The 19909-nt window shown below is 56.8% G+C and overlaps 1 protein-coding gene across 4 annotated transcripts in view; it reads left to right on the top strand.

Annotated features, from left to right (window-relative positions):
- Positions 1-6: 6 nt before the first annotated feature.
- The window catches only part of ADGRL1 (adhesion G protein-coupled receptor L1), a 42788-nt gene continuing 22885 nt past the window's right edge, over positions 7-19909 (top strand). For 2 of the 4 annotated variants that reach the window (XM_023525627.1, XM_023525628.1), the window contains exons 1-3: positions 7-204; positions 14580-14744; positions 17946-18159. In XM_023525627.1, coding sequence (XP_023381395.1) covers positions 14675-14744; positions 17946-18159 — 284 coding nt within the window. In that variant the 5' untranslated portion in view covers positions 7-204; positions 14580-14674. Of the gene's footprint in view, positions 205-14579; positions 14745-17945; positions 18160-19909 lie in introns of those variants that run through there. The other 2 variants (XM_011384490.2, XM_023525629.1) reach the window with 2 other exon arrangements.

The following is a 19909-nucleotide window of genomic DNA, read 5'->3' as shown; positions in this document are numbered from 1 at the left end:
TTTTTTTTTCTTTTTTTAAAATTTTTGGTTGGTGGCGGCGGTGTTGGGCCAGGGGAAGGAGGGGACACGGAGGCCGCCCTCGCCCCGCCACCCATCACCCATTTCTCCCCGTCCCGGTTCCGGGAGATGTGCCGGGCGGGGGGCCCGGTTTCGCGGAGCCGCAGGAAAGAAGCGCAGGACCGACCCCAGAGCGGCGCTGGACAGGTGAGTGCGTCTGTGGGTCCAAGGCGAGGGGAACGCCGCACCTGGGCCAGGTGTGCAGGCCGAGGTGGGGAAAACGGGAGCCGGGGCCTGTCCGGGCCGCGAAGGGGGAGGGGATGCTGGAGCCGCGGGTCATCGCACCTGAGCGAGAGTGGAGTCGAGGGTGGTCGAGACCTCACCCCCACCCGCGAGGAGGCAGGGAGAGGCGGCCCCCACGGAGCTCCGGGGGCGCGGGGGTGCAGATGGGCGGCCGCGGGGGCCCGGCGGGGGGAGGGGACCGCGAGTGTGCCCGCGCGTGGCTGCGTGTGCCCGCGCGCGCGCCAGCCTTTGTGGGGAAGCGGCGCGGCGGTGCCTGCGTGTCCCCGGTGCGTGTGCGCGCGGGTGCTTGGCGCCCTGTTTGTGTAGGTGTCTGGGTGTGAGCCGAGAGGGTGCGTGTGCGCGCCGCGCGCGGGCCCTGGGCCTCGGAAGAGCTGTGTCGGGGGCTGGCATCGCAGGATGCTGGGCTGGGGGTTGTTTTTCTCTGGGAGGCAGAGGCGCGGGGGATTGGGAGGGGTCTGTCTGGGCTCCTCTGCCAGGAGGAGGGGTGCAGCCTGGCAGTATCTTCTCTCTGTGGTACCCGGTAAAGCATGGGAGGCTGTCGGGTTTGATCCAGGAGATTGGGGCTTAGAGGGCGAGCCCTCCTCCTCTTCCACCAGGTTTTGCGGGTGGGGGGTGGGGGGCTCAATTGTCATCCTCCCATCTAGAGGTCCTGGGACAGAAGTCTGGGCCAGAAAAGGGTGGGGTGGGCTGTGTGCGCTCCAGCAGTCGCCAGAAAATGCCCCTCCCGTGCACCCCTCGCCCCCATCGGAAGACAGCACCCTGCCTACACATGGCCCCCAGCAACGTTCCTGTACCTACTCTTTCAGTCTAGGTCAGCATCCAGCCCCATCTCTACCCAGCACCTAACTCACTGTACCTTCCTGGTCCCCCCACCCCCAGCCATGGCAGCTGCGTAGGTGTCCTTCCATCCCAGTGTTGAGGCAGGGCCCCCTTTTCTCCTGGCTTCTTCAGGACCCTGAGTCTGGGATTGTCTGCCCACATCCAAACATGTGGTGTGCCTGGGGGAGCAGGGGGAGGGGTTCAAAATGGCTGCCAAGATGGCTGGTTGCCTCTCTTTCTCTCTTTCCCTCTCTTCCTCTCTCTCTTCCTCTCTCTCTCTTCCTCTTCCTCTCTCTCTCTCTGCTTGCCCTGTTTCCTCAGCTGCTATCGGAGTCACCACTGAGAGGGGTTTGGACAGTGTGAGGACAGGTGTGGAGGACACCTGAGGGTGGATGTGTGCTTTGGGCCTGTTGACCTGGCGCTGCTTGGGGAGAGGCCTTTGGTCTCCGCTCCCCTCTCCAGCACCCCAAGGGGGGACCTAAGCTTGTAACCTGACCCCAGACCCAACTTCTTCACCCTGGCTAATAGCCTGTGGCTGGCACCCGGCTCCTAAGCCCTGAATTGATCATTGGGATGTCAGGGTGCCCTGCAGAGGGTCCCTGTCTCTCATCCTCTCTGCCTGCTCAGTGGCCAGGGGCTGAGAACTCTGGGTGGGCCTGGGTCAGGCCCCAGCTGTGGGGCCAGGTGACTTCTCCTTCCTCCCCACTCCCCTCCCACTAATGCTGAATTTATTACTTAAAAGTAGGATGAAAACGGGGAGAATAAGAGAAGGAATACAACCTTCATTATCATATCGAGAAAATTATCCGTGATTTTCCTAACTAGCAATTTGCCTGCCATGCCGTTCAGAACTGACTTGCCCATTAATTACAGAGATGAAAAATCATCTGGAAAGAGGAAAAGGGAACTAATTCGATCCCTGGCTGGCGGCAGTCACACCGAGCCACATAACGTGTGCACACACATGTGAGCGCCAGCACTGCTGCTGGCATCACCATCTTCCTCCTCTCCCTCGGTGACCTCCTGCAGGGCCTCAGCCCACCCCAAGCTTGTCGCTTCTGCTTATGGATGCCCTGCTAGGCCTGCCCTCCCTCCACCGGCGCCGGTCCCAACCCCCACTCATGGGGAACTGGTGTAAGGCTCAGTCACCCCTGCTGATGCCTGCCCTTGGGCGTGGAGATGGCTCCCAGGGTGGGGGGAAGGCGGGGAGCTGGGAACAAGCCCACCTGGGCCGTGGGCCCTGCAGGGAGGAGCTAGAAGGCAGTAGATTCCAAGCCCAGTTCTATTCCCAGCCTGCCTTGGGGAGCCCCTTCTCCTGGGGGGCCAAAGAGGACCCTGCGGGTATATGGGGGAGGGGCCGGTGGGTGCCTGGGCTGCTCCTGAGTCTTTGCATCAAGGTCTGGGCTCCAGACTGGGGCGGCTCCACCTGCGTGAAGGGCTATGTCGCCTGTCTCTCTGTCTCTCGAGTGCATCCTCCCTGAGTGCCCTCCCTGGGCGCCCCATGGCTGGCGGGAGAGCGTGTGTTGCTTCAGCCCTAGGAGGTTCCGCTTCTCTGCCCTGTAGTGGGTACCCCATAGGGGAACAGGAGCCGGGTTCTCGGATTCTCGCTATGCCCACCAGCTGGCACTGGGGGCTCCGTCGTGATCTCTGCTCCCACCTACCTTTCCAGCCAGACGGGTGGCCAAGGACACGGAAGGCTCTGGTTTCTGTGTGGGCTCCTCTCAGGATCTGATTTCCAGATGCCAGACACTTCCCCTCCTCCAGGCCCCTCCATGGGGAAGAAGGGGGAGGGGCTCCCGAAGTAGGGGTCTCCTAGGTCTGGAACCAGAACCTGACCACAGTGATTCTGGAGGTGCCTGAGAGAGCCAGCATTTTTTCTGGGCTGAGTCTTACTTGCCCGAAAGAAGAAGGTAGGGTCCCAGGGTAGGAGTGGACCTCACTGCCCCCGTCAGTCTGTATCTGTTTCTATCTGTTCCGTGAGTAATTTAGATGGTGACCTGGCTGAGCCAGTGTGTGTGGCCACATGTCATCAAGCTGGTAGTATGTTCATAGGGGCCCACTTTGTGCTGGTGTTTGTGAGTTTTGCAGAAGGGCTGGCCCTGTGTGTGTGTGTGTGTGTGTGTGTGCACACGCACGTGTGCGTGTGCCTGTGTCTGAACCCTATGTGTGCCTTCAGGCATGTGCCCAGGTGTGTGCACCAGGCTCAATGGAGCAAGGCTGGGTCACCTCTTTATGCAATCCGTGACTATTGCTGAGTGCCTTCTCCATCAGGCGCCATGTCGGGGATGCCATGGGACAGTGCCCCTGTCTTGTCCTCATGGAGCTCACAGTCTAGTGACACATAAGTGATTTCAGTCAAGTTACAGGAGCTAGGGAGAGGGCTTGTGACTCCCCCTCCAGAGCAGCCAGGGTCTCAGCCCCAGAATTGGAAAGCAGCAGCCCCTGCGTCTCGGCACTATAGCATCCCCAGGCATGGGGCATCCTGGGCTCCGACTCTGCAAAATCTTCCCTGTTACCTCTTTCCCCTGGCCTTCTCTCTCCTTGCTGCACGTCCAATGTGCAAAGCACAATTCTACCCCAGGGCCTTTGTACTGGGGCCACACCCAGACATCTGCAGAGCTTTTGGTCCCTCACCTGCTTCAAATGTCACCTTCCCAGTAAGTTTTACCTCATGCAGCCTGTTTAAAATTGCAGCCTCCTACCCACCTCTTGACTTTCTATAACATGGATGGCTTTTTGCACACTCTGTAATTTCCTGATTTATTACATCCGTTTATTTATCGTCTGTCTCCCCGACCAGGATCCAAGTGCTCAGGCAGTTTTTGTTGGTTTGCTTTGGGATCCCAGGTGCCTAGACTCATACCTGACCCACAGTAAATAGGTGTTTAAGAAATCTTACCAGAGTGAATGGGAGGGGGGCCTCATAAAAGACCAGAGACCCCCCAGGTGACTCCCATGGCTGTGCACAGCTAAGGCTCCCAATTGTCCCAGCCCCCTTGAGGAAACTGAAGGCTACCCATGGGGCCTGGGATAGACCAGCTCTGCACCTGTCCCCTGGCACACCTGTCTCTGAGTGGCCTCATGGTACTTGTGGGTGAGGGTGTCTGAGCAGGCAGGCAATTCCCCTGCAGGGCTGTGTGCCCTACAGAGTTTAGAGCTCAGAGGGGGGAGTGGGGACCCCAGGATCAAAGCCTAAACAGCTCTTCCCCCTCCTCCAGCGGTACTGACCCAGTCTCTCGTGGGATAGGACCCATTGTTTCAGTCTACCCTGGCCCTGGGGAACTAGCCAAGCAGAGGCCCCCTGCCACCCCTCCAACTCCAAAATTTGAAGGAGATAAAAATCTCAATAAATAGATGTGGAGGCTAAAAATAGCCCTGCCCCCCAAAGCTAAAAATAGGGCCCCTCCCTCAGAAGCTAAAGATACCTAGGAAGTCAGGTGAGACTCTTGTCTGCTGATGGGGAGGTGGTGCAGGCAGGTGAGGGGACCGGGGCAGAGTCTCTCAGCCATGGCAGTCCTGACATTTGGGGCCATCATTCTTTGTGGGGAGCTGTCCTATGCATCGAGAGACTTTTAGCAGCATCCCTGGTCTCCATGCTCTAAATACCAGCAGCATCCTCCCTATATATACACACACCCCAATAGTGAAATGAAAATGTCTCCAGACATTGTCAGATGGTCTGGGGTAGAGGGCAAAGTCGTTGTCCCACCCCAACCCCACACTTCCACCCTGGGTCGAGACTGCTTCCATAGATCAGGAGTCGGCAGACTTTTTTGAAGGGCCAGGTGATAAGCATTGGAGACTTCTGTGGGCTGCTTACCAGCTCTTTGCATATTCTTCCTCCGCCGCTTCCGCTCAACCCTTTAAAAGTGGCAAAACCATCTTTACTTAATTCACTTTCTGTACAGAAATAGGCTGTGACTGGGACATAGGTGGCCAACTCATACCCGAGAGTGCATCCAAATTGCCCTTGGTAGTGGACGTTGCGGCACCTGTGGGTGCTCCCTTAGCAGCCCCATTCGAGGTGAGTCCTGTATAGCCTGTCCCTGTCACCTCCCTGCCTTCGAGTCTTTCCACTCCTGCACTCACTCCCCACTGATCATACTGGCTTCCTCCCTGGTCCTCAGATGTGCACGGGCCAGCCCCGAGGCCTTTGTACAGCTGTGTCTTCCTGGAATAGTTTTCTTTCCCTTGGACACCTGTGTGGCCCTTCACAGAACTTTGCTGAAATGTCGGGTTTTCCACAACACTGGTACGCCACAGAATTCACAGCTGTTTCTCCAGCACCTACTAAGTGGCTGGCACATAGTAGGTGCTCTAAAAAAGGTGTGTGGTGTTGCCGAATATTATTTCTTAAGCCCCATAGTCACCATGTGGAGCTTCTGTCTGGTTCCCCGGTGAAGAGACAGTGCAGGAGAGTAATGTGGTGGCCTCACCCCACGGCCTGACATGAGCACAGCGGGATTCGAGCCCAGAACCCTGGAACTTAAGGGTGCCAGCACCATCTTCCTCCATTCTCCGCCAGCGTCTGGTGGCAGCAGAAGGCCTAGAGCCTTCTTCCATGCCCTCTGCTTCTGATTCTGGCTGCTGTGACTGTTTATAGCTCTGCTCTGCTGAGCCCAGAGTATGGGGCTTGGGGCCAGACAGTGGACACCCTGGTGCGGAAACAGACCACAGGGCACTGTGGTATCACTCTCCATGGTGGGGAGCACAGAGGAGGCGCCTGACCAGCCTGCAAGTCAGGGAGGGCTTCATGGAGAAGGGGGCTTCTCAGCTGCGGCCTGGAGCTGGGAGGAAGGATAAAGTGGAATGGAAGGAGAGTGAGAAGGAGGGGCCCAGCTGAAATCAGAAAGAAAGTGGTGGCTCAAAGGGGAAAAGGAAAGATGTTTGATGGCTGGGCACAGAGAAGAGACAGGAGGTTGGTCTAGGGGGCCAAAGGACTGAGTGCATTTCTACTTGTCCATGGGGCTGGGAAGGCACATGGAGTGGTCAAGGGACAGGGTCTCAATGTCCAGCATGAGCTCCCTCTGGCTGCTGCATGGGAGAGAACTGCAGAGGGCAGGAAGGGAGGCCAGGAGGCTAGCAGGAAGAGGAGGCCACACAGCAGCTGTCACAGCAAGGGCTCCAGTGGCGACCTTGAGACATTAGAGCTGGACTGGTGTGGGGTTTTCAAGTTAGAGTTGTCATGATTAGGTGGATGATTGGCTGGAGAGCAGAGGAAAGGAGGGTTGGGAGAAACTGCCGGTTTCTGGTTTCCACAGTGGGTAGACAGGAGCGACAGAGGGTGGGGAGCACTCACCACTCTCAGCAACTACCCCCCAAACACAGTCTGATCTCCCCTTGCTGTCAGGAATCTGTGAACACTTGACAAGCTCATCTCTCCTCTACTCAGAACCTCCATGGCTCCCACCTCACTTAGAAAAAAGCTCAAGTCCTTCCCGAGGCCCACAGTCCCTGCATGCTCTGCCCTGTAACTCCCCACCCCAGCCCTCACCTCTTCCCACTCACCTCTCTCTTACCTGGCTGCAGCTACACTCCACACCCTGCCTCAGGGCCTTTGCACATGCTGTTTCTACTGCCCGAGATCCTCTTTCCCTAGGTACCTAGATCCCTCACCTCCTTGAGACCTCTGCCAAAATGTCACCTTCTCAGCAAGGCGTTCCCCAAACACCCCATCTATGCCACCTACATCTAACCCCCCTGCCCCACCGCCCCCCACGCACACCATCTCTCTTTCTGGCCTATTTTCCACCAAAGCATTTGTGCCCCAGTGGGAACTGGGTAACTATCCACTGAATGGACCACTTGTTCTCTGGGTTTGTTTTGATTTCATTCATTAAACAAATTAACAAGTATCTGCTCCTGGCCCAGGGCTGGGGATGCAAAAGAACATCAAGCAACTGTGGTGGAACTTTCCCTGCAGAGTCTCCAGCGGGTAGGAAAGACAAATGACTAACAGCAGACTCCAGATCCGATTAGGGGAGCACAAGGTGCAGGCCCAGTGTGCTGCAAATGTGGGTATGAGAGAGATCTGCACGGTCCTGGTGGGCAGAGCCTTTGGGAAGGAAAGGGAGGAGGGGTGGGAGGCCCAGTACTGCGTGTGAGAGAGAGTTGTGGGGAGCAGAGAACAGGCACCTTAGGAGGCCAGAGTAGAGAAGGTGATGACAAGGTAGCAGGAAACCAAACCCTGAGAAGACTCCATGTTAGGCAGTGAGGCAATAGGGAGCCATGGGGGATTGCTTACAAGGAGGGATGCGATTGGGTTATTTTGCAAAGATCACTCTGGCTGCAAGGTGGAGATGGGATGGGGCGGGAGTGGCAGATAGATGGGGGAGACCAGGGAGGAGGCCACTAGGGGAAGGGGATGCTTTGAACAGCCTCTACTCCCCTGTAGTCCAGTGTCACTCAGCAGCCAGAGTGACCTTTTAAAACTACCCACTGACAGGGAAACATCACCCTGTGGCACTCACGTCTAATGGGAGAGAAATAATAAGCAAATAAATAAAATCCATGGCTGGCATGCTAGCAATGAGCGCTGTGGAGAAACGAAGCCAGAACAGGATGTAGGAGTGCTGGGGCCAGCTGTGGCCTGAAGAAGGCGACGGAGGAGCTGTGTGGGTAGCTGGGGAAGAGTGAACAACCCATGCAAAGGCCCTGAGGACTGCCTGGTATTTTTCTCCAGGAAAACAGAAGCTGACTGAGCGAGGAGATGGGAGCAAGGAGGGGACAGGACAGAGTGCAGAGCCTTGCAGCCTGTGGGGGGACTTGGGCTTTGGCTGGGAGTGAGATGGGAGCCATGAAGTATTCTGAGCTTTGGAGGGAGGGACATGCCTGGACTCAGGTGCTCACAGGCGCCCTCTGGCTGCTGTGGAGGAAACAAACTGTGGGCCATGAGAGCAGGGGGACTTGGGAGGGGGCCCCGTGCTGGTGCAGGGGGAAATGATGGGACTAGACTAGGGAGAGGTCTAAGTGAGCATATTCTGAAGGGGGAGCTGCTGTGGTTGGATGTGGGGGTGAGAGGAAGAGAGGGGTCCAGGATGACTACGATTCCTGAGCATCTGGGAGGACCAGCTGCCTGCTGCTGAAATGTGGAATGATGGGGTGGCGGGTAGAGCTGAATGTTTGGCAGTCAGGACCCTGCCCTCCCCGAGCCCACAGTCCCCTTCCTGAAGGAAGGCCATGAGCTGGGCAGTTGTTCCATCTGTGCAAGGTAGATCTGTTAGTCTGGCGTAGGGATGAGGAAATGGGCTCAGAGAAGCCACGAGCTTAGTCCTACCTACCCCAGGGTCTTCTGCTTCCCCACCTGTCATGCCTGAGGGCTTCTTGGAGGAGGTGGGACTGTGGAGCTGGGCTCTCAGGATGCTAGGTTAGGTAGGAATCAGTCTGCTGAGGAGAGAGCAAGAAGCAGGAGACTGGTGTGCCGGGGCAGGGCAGTGAGGAGCCCAGAGCCCCCCGTCAGCACCCCGCCCCCAGACTCAGACTCCCACCTACTCCAGCACAGAGAGTTGCCATGGCAACCATACTGTAGGGCAGGCTGGAGGTGCCACTTCTTCAGCAGCTGATTCTCCTCCTGTTACCTCCCCCTCCTCATCCCAGGACATCCAAGGTGAGAGCCTGGGCTGCATCACCTGCCCCTGGGATGCCCGCTGTGCCTCCACTTGACCTGAGATCGAGGTAGGGCTCAGGTGCAAACACTGAGGCAGGTGTGAGGCAGGTGGGCAACCCACACGACCCAGGAGTAGAAGACACCTGGGTCCCAGTCCTCTCGGCGTGAGGACAGTGAGCCCTATTTCCCATGGGTTCACCTGGGGTCACCGAAATCCCCTGAGGCTCCAGGTGGGATTGATGTAGGTGCAGGCTCACTGGTTCTGTGGGTGTGGAACCTCTATGCCTGTCTATCTCTGTGGACGCTCAGTCACACAAATGCAGCGGGGACCTTGAGGAGGGGCTCTCCTGGGTCCCAGGTCTCCCCAGCTCCCTATTTCCAGCCAGGGGGCCCAACTTGCCTGGACTCAAAGCCCCTTTGCCAGTTGGGTACCCCTGGGACCTCACTTTCTTCGTCTGTATAACGTGGGTAGTCCCCTTGTTTACTAAGTTCTCATGAGGGTTAAATGAGATACATGTGCACGGGGCTCAGCTTGGGGCACGGATGTGGCAGCTGCTGTGCCTGAAATCCTGGGTGCTTCGGGCACTGGAGATCCCAATAGCCCCACACCCCACTACCCCTGAAGTTTGTGGAAGGTTCCTGGAAGTTGTGCGGGTCAGGGCTCTGCCCCCATCTCTGCCTTCCACCCTCCACATGTGACTTTCCTAAGGCTGCTGTGCCAGAGTACCCCAGACTAAGCGGCTTCGACACCAGAAATGTATTGCCTTGCAGTTCTGGAGGCCGGAAGTCCAGGGGCAGGGTGTTGTCAGGGGTGGTCCCTTCTGGGGGCTCTGAGGCTGGAATCTGTCCCAGGCCTCTCCCCTGGGTTCTGGTGGCTGCTGGCAGTCCCTGGTGTTCCTTGGCTTGTAGAAGCGTCACCCTGATTCTGTCTCTGTCTTCATGTAGGGTTCTCGGTGTGTGTGTGTCTGTGTTCAAATTTCCCCTTTTTATAAGAACACCAGTCCTGTTGGCCAACCATAATGGCTTCATTGTAACTCGATTACCTCTTTTAAAGACCCTCTCTCCGTTCCGAGGTCCTGGGGGATAGGACTTGAATGTTTCTTTTTTGGGGTGAACACAATTCAATCCATAATACCCGCCTCAAGGCTTTAGGGATGAGTTTTCCAGGTGGGTCCCACATACCCATGCCTCGCCTTCCTACCTAGGTAGGTATCAGGCAGCAATCAGAATCCTCCAGGGAGGGGCGAGCATGCAGTTAGGCCAAGAAAGGAGGGAACAGGAGCCACAGTGCCCAGCTTCTGAGCTGGGGCCAGTTCTGGCGGTGCCTGGGGCTTCCTGGGGGAGCTGCTCCAGGGAGGTGATCCCAGGGAGAAGCAGGCAGCCTGTGGGGAACACTGTCTGTGTCCCCAAGGCAATGGGCCTAGCCTGTGTGGGCCAGGGTTGGCCCCCAAGGTCACGGGGCAGATGCTCCATCTCCAGCTGTTGTCCCCACTCCCACCTCACCCCATCCTTAATCACCCACCTTCGTTCATTCGGTAAATATTTGTTTGAGGCCCTACTGTGTGTCTAGGCACCAGGAGATGACCTCGGGAGCTTCTCTTCTCCTGGAAGTACAAAGTAAATCCACAGAGGACAGGTAAAAATCACACGCCAGAGACGTGATCAGTGGTGACGATTGCTGCAGGGGACACTTTACACTCACTGTGCGCCAGGCATGGCCCTGAGTATTTCACACGTATGAATATTTCTTGTCGCACAGCTATCCTGTGAGGTATCCCCATTTTATTACCAAGAGGAAAACAGAGACACAGGAGGCTACAGGGTGGCAGGAGCTGGAGGGACAGGCACTGACTACAAGGTGCTGTGATACATGGTTTTGGAGTCCCATCCACACCTCTGAGGAACGCACATCTGAGCTGAGATCTAAGGGGTGCGAAAATGGGGCCCAGGATGGGGTCTTGTGGTGAGAATCCACTGGCTGGGGCAGGGGGAAGGGGCGGGAGTCAGAGCATGCGTGGCCTTGCCGGCCCTGGAACCGGGGCTGTTTTAGGGGTTTAGGCTGGGGAGTGACCTGTCCAGATTGTCTTTGAAAAGATCCCTTTGTGGAAACAACCCAAGTGTCCATCTCTGGATGAAATAGTAAACAAGATGTGGTCCATCCACACCATGGAATGTTACTTAGCCGTAAAGAGGGATGAAGCAGAGACACAGGCTACAACTAGAACCTTGAAAACATCATGCTGCATGAGGGGAGCCAGACGCAAAAGGCCCCACGTCGTGTGATTCCCGCGTATGAACTGTCCAGAGCCGATAAAGCCACAGAGACAGAAAGCAGATCAGTGGTTGCCAAGGGCTGGGAGAGGGGAGGAAAAGGAGTTTTTGCCCCAAACAGGCACAGCATTTCTGTTTGGTGTAATAAAAAAAAATTTTGGAAATAGGTCATGGTGGTGGTGGCACAATATTGGGAATATAATTAATGCCGCTGGATTATATGGTTAAAATGACAAATTTTATGTTACATAGATATAATTGTGTATATATACGTGTGTATATGTGTATGTGTGTACATGAGTACATGTATGTCATGTATGTATATGATACTATATTTTTTTTTAAAAAGCCCCTCTGGCTGTTGGGGGAGCCTGGGGTGTGGGAGTAAGAGAGGCTAGTGGGAAATTGGGATGAGGTCAGGACCATCTGGGATGGAAGGTGAGTCCAGGTCTGGAGGGTGCTGCCAGGGACAGACAAGGGGATGTTCTGGAGGCACACACCCAGGACTTGCTCCTGAACTGCTTGTGGGGGCTGAGGGACAGAGGGATTTTGACTCCTGAGGTTTTGGCCCAAGGACCTGGGAGGATAGTGGGACCATGGACTGATATGGGGGGCCTCGTTTTGGTCTGCTTACCCTGAAGGTGCCTCGGAGACCCTGATGGTAGTGTAGACTGTGTGGCAGTCATCGTGGTATAGACAGTATCTAAAGCCTTGTGGCTGATTGGGATCCTGGAGAGGAGGCTGTGGACAGGGAAGAGGCCTGGGGGACTCCGCTTGGGATCCCAGCTTCCTGGGGTGCAGCCTAGGAGGACGGAGAGGAGCCAGCTCCCTCAGATGGATGCTCTCTGTGCCCTGACTCTCACCGTGCTATGGGCAGCACCCTCGGATGGGTCTTGCTGGCCTGCCGTGTTTGTAGACTGTTCTCACCAGAATCTTGCAGATTCAAGCTACTGAAGAAACTGGGGTGGGTGAAAGGAAAGGACTGGCCCAGGGTCACACAGCAGAGTCGGGTTCCAGACCCACACGGGTCAGATGCCCCCAGATCTGGCATCTCAGCCTTCCCAGCATTAACCAGCCATGGACCAGTTTCACTGCCTTGGGGAGAGCTAGGGAGGAGAGTCTCTCTCCACCCTGGGGTCAGTGCCTCCCCTGAGCCTGGCCTTGGTGGCTAGGACAGGGCATGGGCAGGAGAAATGAGGTGCTGAGGAATGCCCCTCCCCAACTGTAAAATTATAAAATGCTGTGAAATGAACTGAAAGGACTGCAGGCCATATCTGGTCAGGGTTGTGGGAGGAGACAGTTGTGGGCAGTCGAGGGGCGATTTCCTGTGGGCTGGGGGTGGGGAGGGGGCAGAGAGCTGCTGCAGGGCTGGGGTGCGGGGATGCAGGGCTGCACTGTGAGGTCACTGGCCCACTGCATGTGAGAGGAGACTGAAGTCCACAGGGGCATCTTGTCCCGTGAGCTCTCTGTTCCGATCTGTTTTCTTAAGAACCTGTGCCCTCTCTGACCTCAGGGATCTCAAGGTCTAGTGAGAAAGGGCAGCAGCTGACCTGCTAATGTAGACAGGTAGTTTCAGGTGCGGTTGAAGGCTCTGAGTTAAAAACAGCAAAAGGATGGCGAATGAGGCTGGCGGGAGTGGTTGGAGTAGGTCACTGCTGCGGTGACCTTGGAGTTGAGTCCTGAATAGTAAGAAGCTGCAGCAGGTGTGTGGGGATCCGGGGAGAGCATTCCACGTGGAGGGAACAGCCCCGGGAAAGGGGGTAGGAGGAGGGGGAAGCGTTTTTGAAAACGAGAGGGTTAGAGAGCGTGGTGGCCCCAGAACACCAGTGGCCTCTAGGCCCCGGTGAGGAACGGAGACCCCAGTGGAGAGCAGAGGGACTTATTATTAACTGGTCCCTTAGCGCTGAGTGGAGGGCAGGCTTGGAGGCAGGGAGGCCGGGAGGAGGAGGCCGGGATAGTGTCCAGGTGCAGCAAGATGGTGGCTTGCTTCTGAGGGGTGGCATTGGGGACCAGAAGTGAGCAGGTTGGTGGCATCTTTTGTAGGCAGAGCCCATAGTATTTGTTGACGAAGCTTATGAAAGGGAACGGAGAAGCGAGAAATCAAGGCACATTCCTAGGTTTGGGGTCTGAGATTCATTCAGCAGATATCCACTGCAGTGTGCCAGGCCTGTTCTAGAAGCGGGCGATGGGGCCATGAGAAAAACAACCGAATGATCTGCCTGTGCAGGGGCCGTTCCGTACACCATAGTTAACATTCGAGCAAAGGCCTAAAGGGAAGAGCGGGCAGAGGGAGTGGCCGTGTGGACAACTGGTGGGAAGAAGATACGTGTAAAGGAAGCGACAAGTGCAAAGGCCCTGGGGCCCGGCGTGGTTGAGGACTAGCAGGAGCAGCGGTGGCCGGGGCAGAGGCAGGGGCAGGGAGCCAAGTGGGCCGGGTCGATGGGCTTTCGTTTGGAAGGGAAAACACAGTAGCTGGGGCGCTCTCGAGAGATTCCAGATTGGAAATAAGAGATTCAGAAGGTATTGAGTGGTTGGTGGTATTGAGACTATGGGACAGGCCAGGGTGACAGTGAGAGAGGACAGAGCAAGAGTTCGTATATGGGCGGGGTGGTTAAAACATGGGTGCTGGCCTTCCCCAGGGAATACGTGTTTCTAGGCAGTTCCTGACCGAGCCTGGGCTACACATGGAGAACTGGGTGTAGATACAGCAAAGGGCCAAGAGTGGCGATCTGGGCGTGCAGGTCTCCCAGGGGAAACTTCCGGGGGGAGCTTCCAGGGGAAACTGAGGCAACAAGAACTGGAAAGGAGCGGCTGTGAGAGGAGATAAAGGGTCAGGCGCCCCTGTGCTGGGGAGCAGGCAGGGGCGGGCACACAACACCGCCCCTCCTTCACGCTCTCCGGCCCCCAAGGGGGCTGCATCCCTCTCCTCCCCACTTACCTGTCTCCAGCTTACCCCGAGTGTCCCTTGGAAAGGAAAGAGGGGACTCAGTTGTTCCTGGTACCCATCTGTGGCGCCAGCCAGCTGGGTTCTAATTAGCTACCAGAGCAAGGAAGACAGGAAGCAGGGAGTTTGGGGCGGGGCCTGGGTTCCTGCCCATACTTGGAAGGGGGAGGCTGCAAGTTGGGCCAGGATGCTTGGGTTTCCCATCCTGGCCGCCGCGCTGAGTGAGGGAGCTAGGCGAGAGGACCAATGGACAGGGTTGGGATTTTGGGAGGGGGAAGAGGCTTCCAGAGGATTCCTTTCCCCCTATGGAGGGTCTGAGGCCTGCCTGGTGACACCTGCCACCTGAAGGGGGCTGTCAGAACACGGAAGGTGCTTCCAGGAGGTTCCGAGGTGCCCAGACAGGTGGGTCCGTCTGCTGGGGTGGGGGTGGGCATGCAGTGTGAGCCAGAGGCCCTGGCGTGGGCAGCCTCTGGCTGGAGGGTGTGGCTTCTGTCACTGGAGGTGCTGGATCTGGACCGGCCCCTCTCGGGGCTGCTGGATGGATGCCCTTGGCCACCAGCAGGAGGGAGTGGCCCAAACACCCCTCCTTCTGAGCTTTCTGGGGGACAGCCCTTGCCTCACCTTCTCTGTTCCCCCCAGGCTGGTGGGCCAGGCTGTGTCGCCCACCGGGTAATGTGGCGCGGGGCCCCCCGCACAAGCCGCTGAGAGCCTCGAACACACGCCCAGTTGCCACCATGGCCCGCCTGGCTGCAGTGCTGTGGAGTCTCTGCATCACCGCCGTCCTGGTCACCTCAGCCACCCAAGGTAGGTGTTGCTGGGGCGGCAGAGGGGACGCACCTCTGAAGCACAGCCAGGAGGGTGGATAGGACATTAAAATACCTCTGGATCACTCGTGAAAGAACCACAGCACCCACCCTGCCCCACACCGAGGAGGAAGACTTGGTGGTTACATACCCCCAGCAACACCGAGGGCTCCCCAGCCCTTCACCACCAACATTCAGGGGTCCCAAAGCCTGGGATGCAGGCTGCAGCCCCATGGGACTGGGACAGGCCTTCCTGGTGAGCTGAGGCTCCTCTGTGTGTGTGTGTGTGTGTGTCTCTGTCTCTGTCTCTGTCTCTGTGATTACATCTCCCAGGCTCTCACTGGGAAGAGGCTTAATTAAAGCATGCCCGCTGACGTTTATTTAAAAACAACTAATTACCCAGCTCGGCCCTATGCCGGCCCCGGGATCCTGCACACGCCACAATTAGTGCCCCGAGCATGCCACCTACCCTCAACGATTACTCAATTATGGTCCCCATGGTGGGTCCCAGCGGGGGCAAGGGCAGGGTGAGGAAGGAGGCAGAGGCAAGAGACCCACTGGCCTCACCTCTCACCCTGGGACATGCCCCCTGCCTGCCCCTCCCAGCCCTGTCTGGAGGGCACTGGCAGTGGACGCTGCTTCCCAGTGCCCCGTCATTCAGCTCAACCCTTCAGAAAGCCAGAAAGGGGGAGGGGACATTGTTCAGCCATGCCCCAGGGCCTTGGCACTGGTCTGACCAGCTGGTCCCCTCTGCTTCCCCACTGCCTGAGTTTTCTGCCCATCCAGGTCCTGCCCCACAGCCCCAGCTGGGCCGAGAGGGACCATTTCCACCCCCAGACCCATCTGAGCCAGCCCTCCACCCCCGGCCTGCCTCCCAGGCCTGAGAAGGGCTAAAATTAGCTGTGGAAGCAGATGGTGCTAGAAGAGCACATGTAAAACTTTCCCCCAAGTGGGACAACTCACCCCAGAAAACCCCAGGGGCCTAGCCGCCATGCTCCGTGGGCCTCCAGCCAACGGAAGAGGTACCAGATCTCCGAAAAGGCGCCTGCTTGGCTCTGCTGCCTTCGTGCACTGGTACCTTTTCTCCGTCTACAAATGATGGTTCCCCCTCACGTTGGAGCCTTGCGGTTACTCTTCACATCCCCACTTCCCTCTGGCACCCTGCAAGGCCTGCCTGGGACCAGCGTCCAGGAAGGTGGCTGCCCCGGCAGGCATGGACCATGCCAAGCCTGCTCTGTCCTGCAGAGACTAGCTACCTTAATCACCTTAATGATAACAGTAATTAGCACCCTGTCTCACTGTGTACCACTGCACACACTGCACCCCTCATCCTGTTCTGTGAGGTGGGACTACCAGCTCCTCAGGGAAGGGCACAGGCATAGAAGTGGCCAGTGACTGGACAAAGCCACCAGCCAGGTGGCCGAGCTGGGATTTAAACCCCTCAGTCCAAGCTCTCACTTCGCATAGCACTGACATGTGACGACGCGACACACTGAGAGCGGGACCTGCCCAGGGTGTCTTCTTTCGCCACCCGACCCTCCGAGGTTTCCCAGGTGGTAATGAAAAGGCCCATCACTATGGCGCCCTCGGCGTACACAGCAACATGCCCAGTGCTTCCCTGACCAACATCCTCTAGTGCATGGAATCCTCAAGTATAGCCCTGGGCTGTGGATGCCCATTTTACAGCTTGGGAAACTGAGGCCCAAGGAGGCTATAGTGGTGGCTGTTCAAACCTGCGTGTGCATCAGACTTGCTGGTGGCTGCGAAGATCCAAAGGCTCCTGGCCTCACCCTGAGGTCCTGATTCAGCAGGCCCGGGTAGGGGACACCCATTGTTTTCATTCTGAACCAGCTGCCATCTGGTGCTGTTGATCCCCGGGCCACACCACGAGAAGCCCTGGCCCAAGGGACACACCTGGCTCGCACCTGGGAAGTGGCTCTGTGGTTTCTTCTAGAACGTGAATGCATTCTCTCCTACCCCCATGCCACCTCTGCTCCTGTGCGGGGTGGTATGAAGTTAGGGAAGTGCCCAAGGTCACTCTCATTCTGACACTAATTGCAATTTGGGGGTCTCCCAGACTACCCTCAGGTTTGATGATTTGCTAGAAGGATTCGCAGAATTCGGAAATGGCATTGAACTTACAGTTACGGTTTATTACAGTGAATTGATGCAGATTAAAATCAGCCAAGAGAAGAAGGGCGTGGGGCAGCATCCAGGGAAGTCCCATGCATGGAGCTTCCAGTTGTCCCCTACCGGTGGAGTCGTGGACAGTGTTAACTCTCCCGGCAACACCGAGTGACAACACACATGGTGTACTGCCAACTTGGAACGTTCCCTTGAGCCTTGGTGTCCACTGTCTTTACTGGGGCTCGGTCATGTAGACATGACTGGCCACCCACACTGCTGACCTTGATCTCCAGCCCCTCCAGAGGTCAACCGATACTTCATGACTGAAAGCTCCACCCAAAACCACATTGTTAGTTTCCTAACTTGCTCGGGCTGCTGTAACAATGTACTACAGACTGGGGGGCTGAAACAATAGGAATTTATTCCCTCTTCGTGCTTGAGGCTGGAAGTCCAGGATCAAGGTGTCGGGAGGGTTGGTTACTTCTAAGGGCCACCAGGGAAAGCTCTGTTCCAGGCCTCTCTCCTTCGCTTGTAGATGGCTCTCTTCGCCCTGTGTCTTCACATGGTCTTCCCTCTGTGTGTGTCTGTGTCCAAATTTCCTTTTTTTATAAGGACACCGTTTATATCAGATTAGGACCCACCTTAATGGCCTTCTTTTAACTTGATCACCTCTGTGTAAGACCCTATTTCCAAATTCAATCACATTCTGAGGTCCTGGGGGCTCGGACTTCAGCATTGGAGTTGGAGAGGGGGAGACGCAATTCACCCCCTGACAGCACAGACTATCTGGCATGGCCCAAGGCCCCAGGTAAACAGAGACTCTCACCAGGCAGAACATTCCAAGGGCTTGGAGGGCGTCTCCCAAGAGCAGAGGTGATGGCCAGACACTCTCAGAAGGTTAACAACCTTACTATACAGGTGGGCACAGAGAGAAGCCCGTTTTGAAGATGAATGAACTGAGGTGTGTATCGCCTATGTCCCGGATACAGCTGAGCTCGAGGTGGTGCCTCCTTGGTGGGGTCTTTCCTCCCTTCCCTGTGCCCTGAGTGTGACGCCCTCCCCCCATTCCACATAGGCCTGAGCCGGGCTGGGCTCCCGTTCGGGCTGATGCGCCGGGAGCTGGCATGTGAAGGCTACCCCATCGAGCTGCGGTGTCCGGGCAGTGACGTCATCATGGTGGAGAACGCCAACTACGGGCGCACAGATGACAAGATCTGCGATGCCGACCCTTTCCAGATGGAAAATGTGCAGTGCTACCTGCCAGATGCCTTCAAGATAATGTCGCAGAGGTAAGAGGCCTCACCGGGCTGCTGGGAGAGGGTGGCGTCAGTTTCTGGGGTCCCTGAATAAAGTGCCTGTCTAGGTACCCCCTGGCCAGCACACCCCGGTCACCTTAGTCTTCCTTTTATGCATTTGACACACGTTTTCTGAGCACCTACTAAGTGCCAGGTGCCAATAGCAATGAAGACCCAGCTCTAGCCCCCGCCCAGCCTGTCTCCACCAGTCTGTATCCACCCCCCCACACACACACACACAAAACACAGGAGACTAATGCCTCCAGAAGCTTATGCCAAGGTTCTCAGGAGGTGGGGGGGGCTTGCAATGTAAAAGCAATGGCAGGAAAGAGTGAAGGTGTCATGGGAGCCGAGAGAGGGCCAGAGGTCTGGTCAGGCTTCTCTGAGGAGTGACATCTGAATACAGATGACAGAAGTATATGTGAGTGTGAGAACGAGTGCCTGAGTGTGCAAGACTGTTTCTAAAGTGTGTTTGAGTGTGGAGTTATGCAGAGGTGCTACATGTGCAGAGCTGCAGAAGCCTCTCACACAGCCAGTCCATTGGAAGCTCGTCAGTGTTTCCTTCAAATTATACTGATCGGACTACTGGTTGCACCACCAAGTCCGTGTCCGTCCCCCGCCACACACACCCTGCGGTACCTTCTGCCCCCTCCCCTTGCCCCCTCTTGCCTGCTGCAGCCTGTTCCCCTCAAAGCCACCAGAGGGCGCCAGTGAGCACCTGAGTCGGGGCTCCTTTTTCTTCCTCTGTGGCTCCCACCTCAGTCAGAGCAAAATCCCAGTCCTCCCCTGCACACTCTGCCTTGTCCCCTCCCGGCCCTCACCCCCTCCACGCTCCCCCTCGCTCACTTGGCTCCAGCCACCCCACCTGTTCTTACAAACACCTTCCCCTAAGGGCCTCCTTTGGGCCTCCGCAAGGGCCGTCCCCCCAACCTGGAGTGCTGTTCCCTGGTACCTGCATGGCTCCTCCCTCCCTTTACTCAGGGATTCTTCACCTAACTGCCCTCTCTGAAAGGACTGACCACGCTCGCTAAAATCACAGCCCCCCACTTCCTCACCCCTACTTGCTTTGTCTCGCCCCTAGCCCTGACTTCCATCCACAGATCCGTCAGATATTTTGCCTCTTTATGGTGTTTATGTTATGTCTTCCCTCATGGGGCTGTCAGCCCCACCAGCACAGGGAGTTTGGTCTGTCGCTACTGTATCTGCAGCCGGCATTCACTGAATTTTTGCCGGATGCCTATGAGAATGCAGGGTTCACTCCTGTACCCAGGGCCTAGAACTGGAAAAGAGAAGGAGGGGCTAGCTCTTCAGCTCCTGGAATGCTGTCAGAAGATTCTAGAATATGTCACTGAGCATTGTCTGAGCGCCTCCCAAGAGTTTCGGGCAGGGGACAGACGTGGTCAAATGGCCCAGACGGGTTGGCTGGAGCCGCCTCATCCCTCCCTCCCACCTTTACTCTCCAGTGTCCCCTCCCTCCAACAATTTTGTCCCTTTTCCCCATTCCCGTCTCCCCCGTGTGGGCACTAACAATCCAGTCTCCCAGCCTTTGCTTGGGCTGTGCCCCCTTCTCCTTGGGAACTGCTTCCTTTCCTCCTCCCTCCAAACTCTCCCTCCACTTCATTCAGTCACTGGCTCCAGGGTCTGTGGTGTCTCCCCAGCACCTAGCACAGTGACTGGCTCGGTTCGGGTGCTTATGGGTTCTTAGTTCCAAAAGGGAGGACACTGAGCAGTGTGATCACCAGGG

This window comes from Pteropus vampyrus, unplaced genomic scaffold, assembly GCF_000151845.1.
Source record: "Pteropus vampyrus isolate Shadow unplaced genomic scaffold, Pvam_2.0 Scaffold583, whole genome shotgun sequence".
NCBI classification, from domain to species: Eukaryota; Metazoa; Chordata; class Mammalia; order Chiroptera; family Pteropodidae; genus Pteropus; species Pteropus vampyrus.
This window is presented reverse-complemented; position numbering and strand designations above follow the sequence as displayed.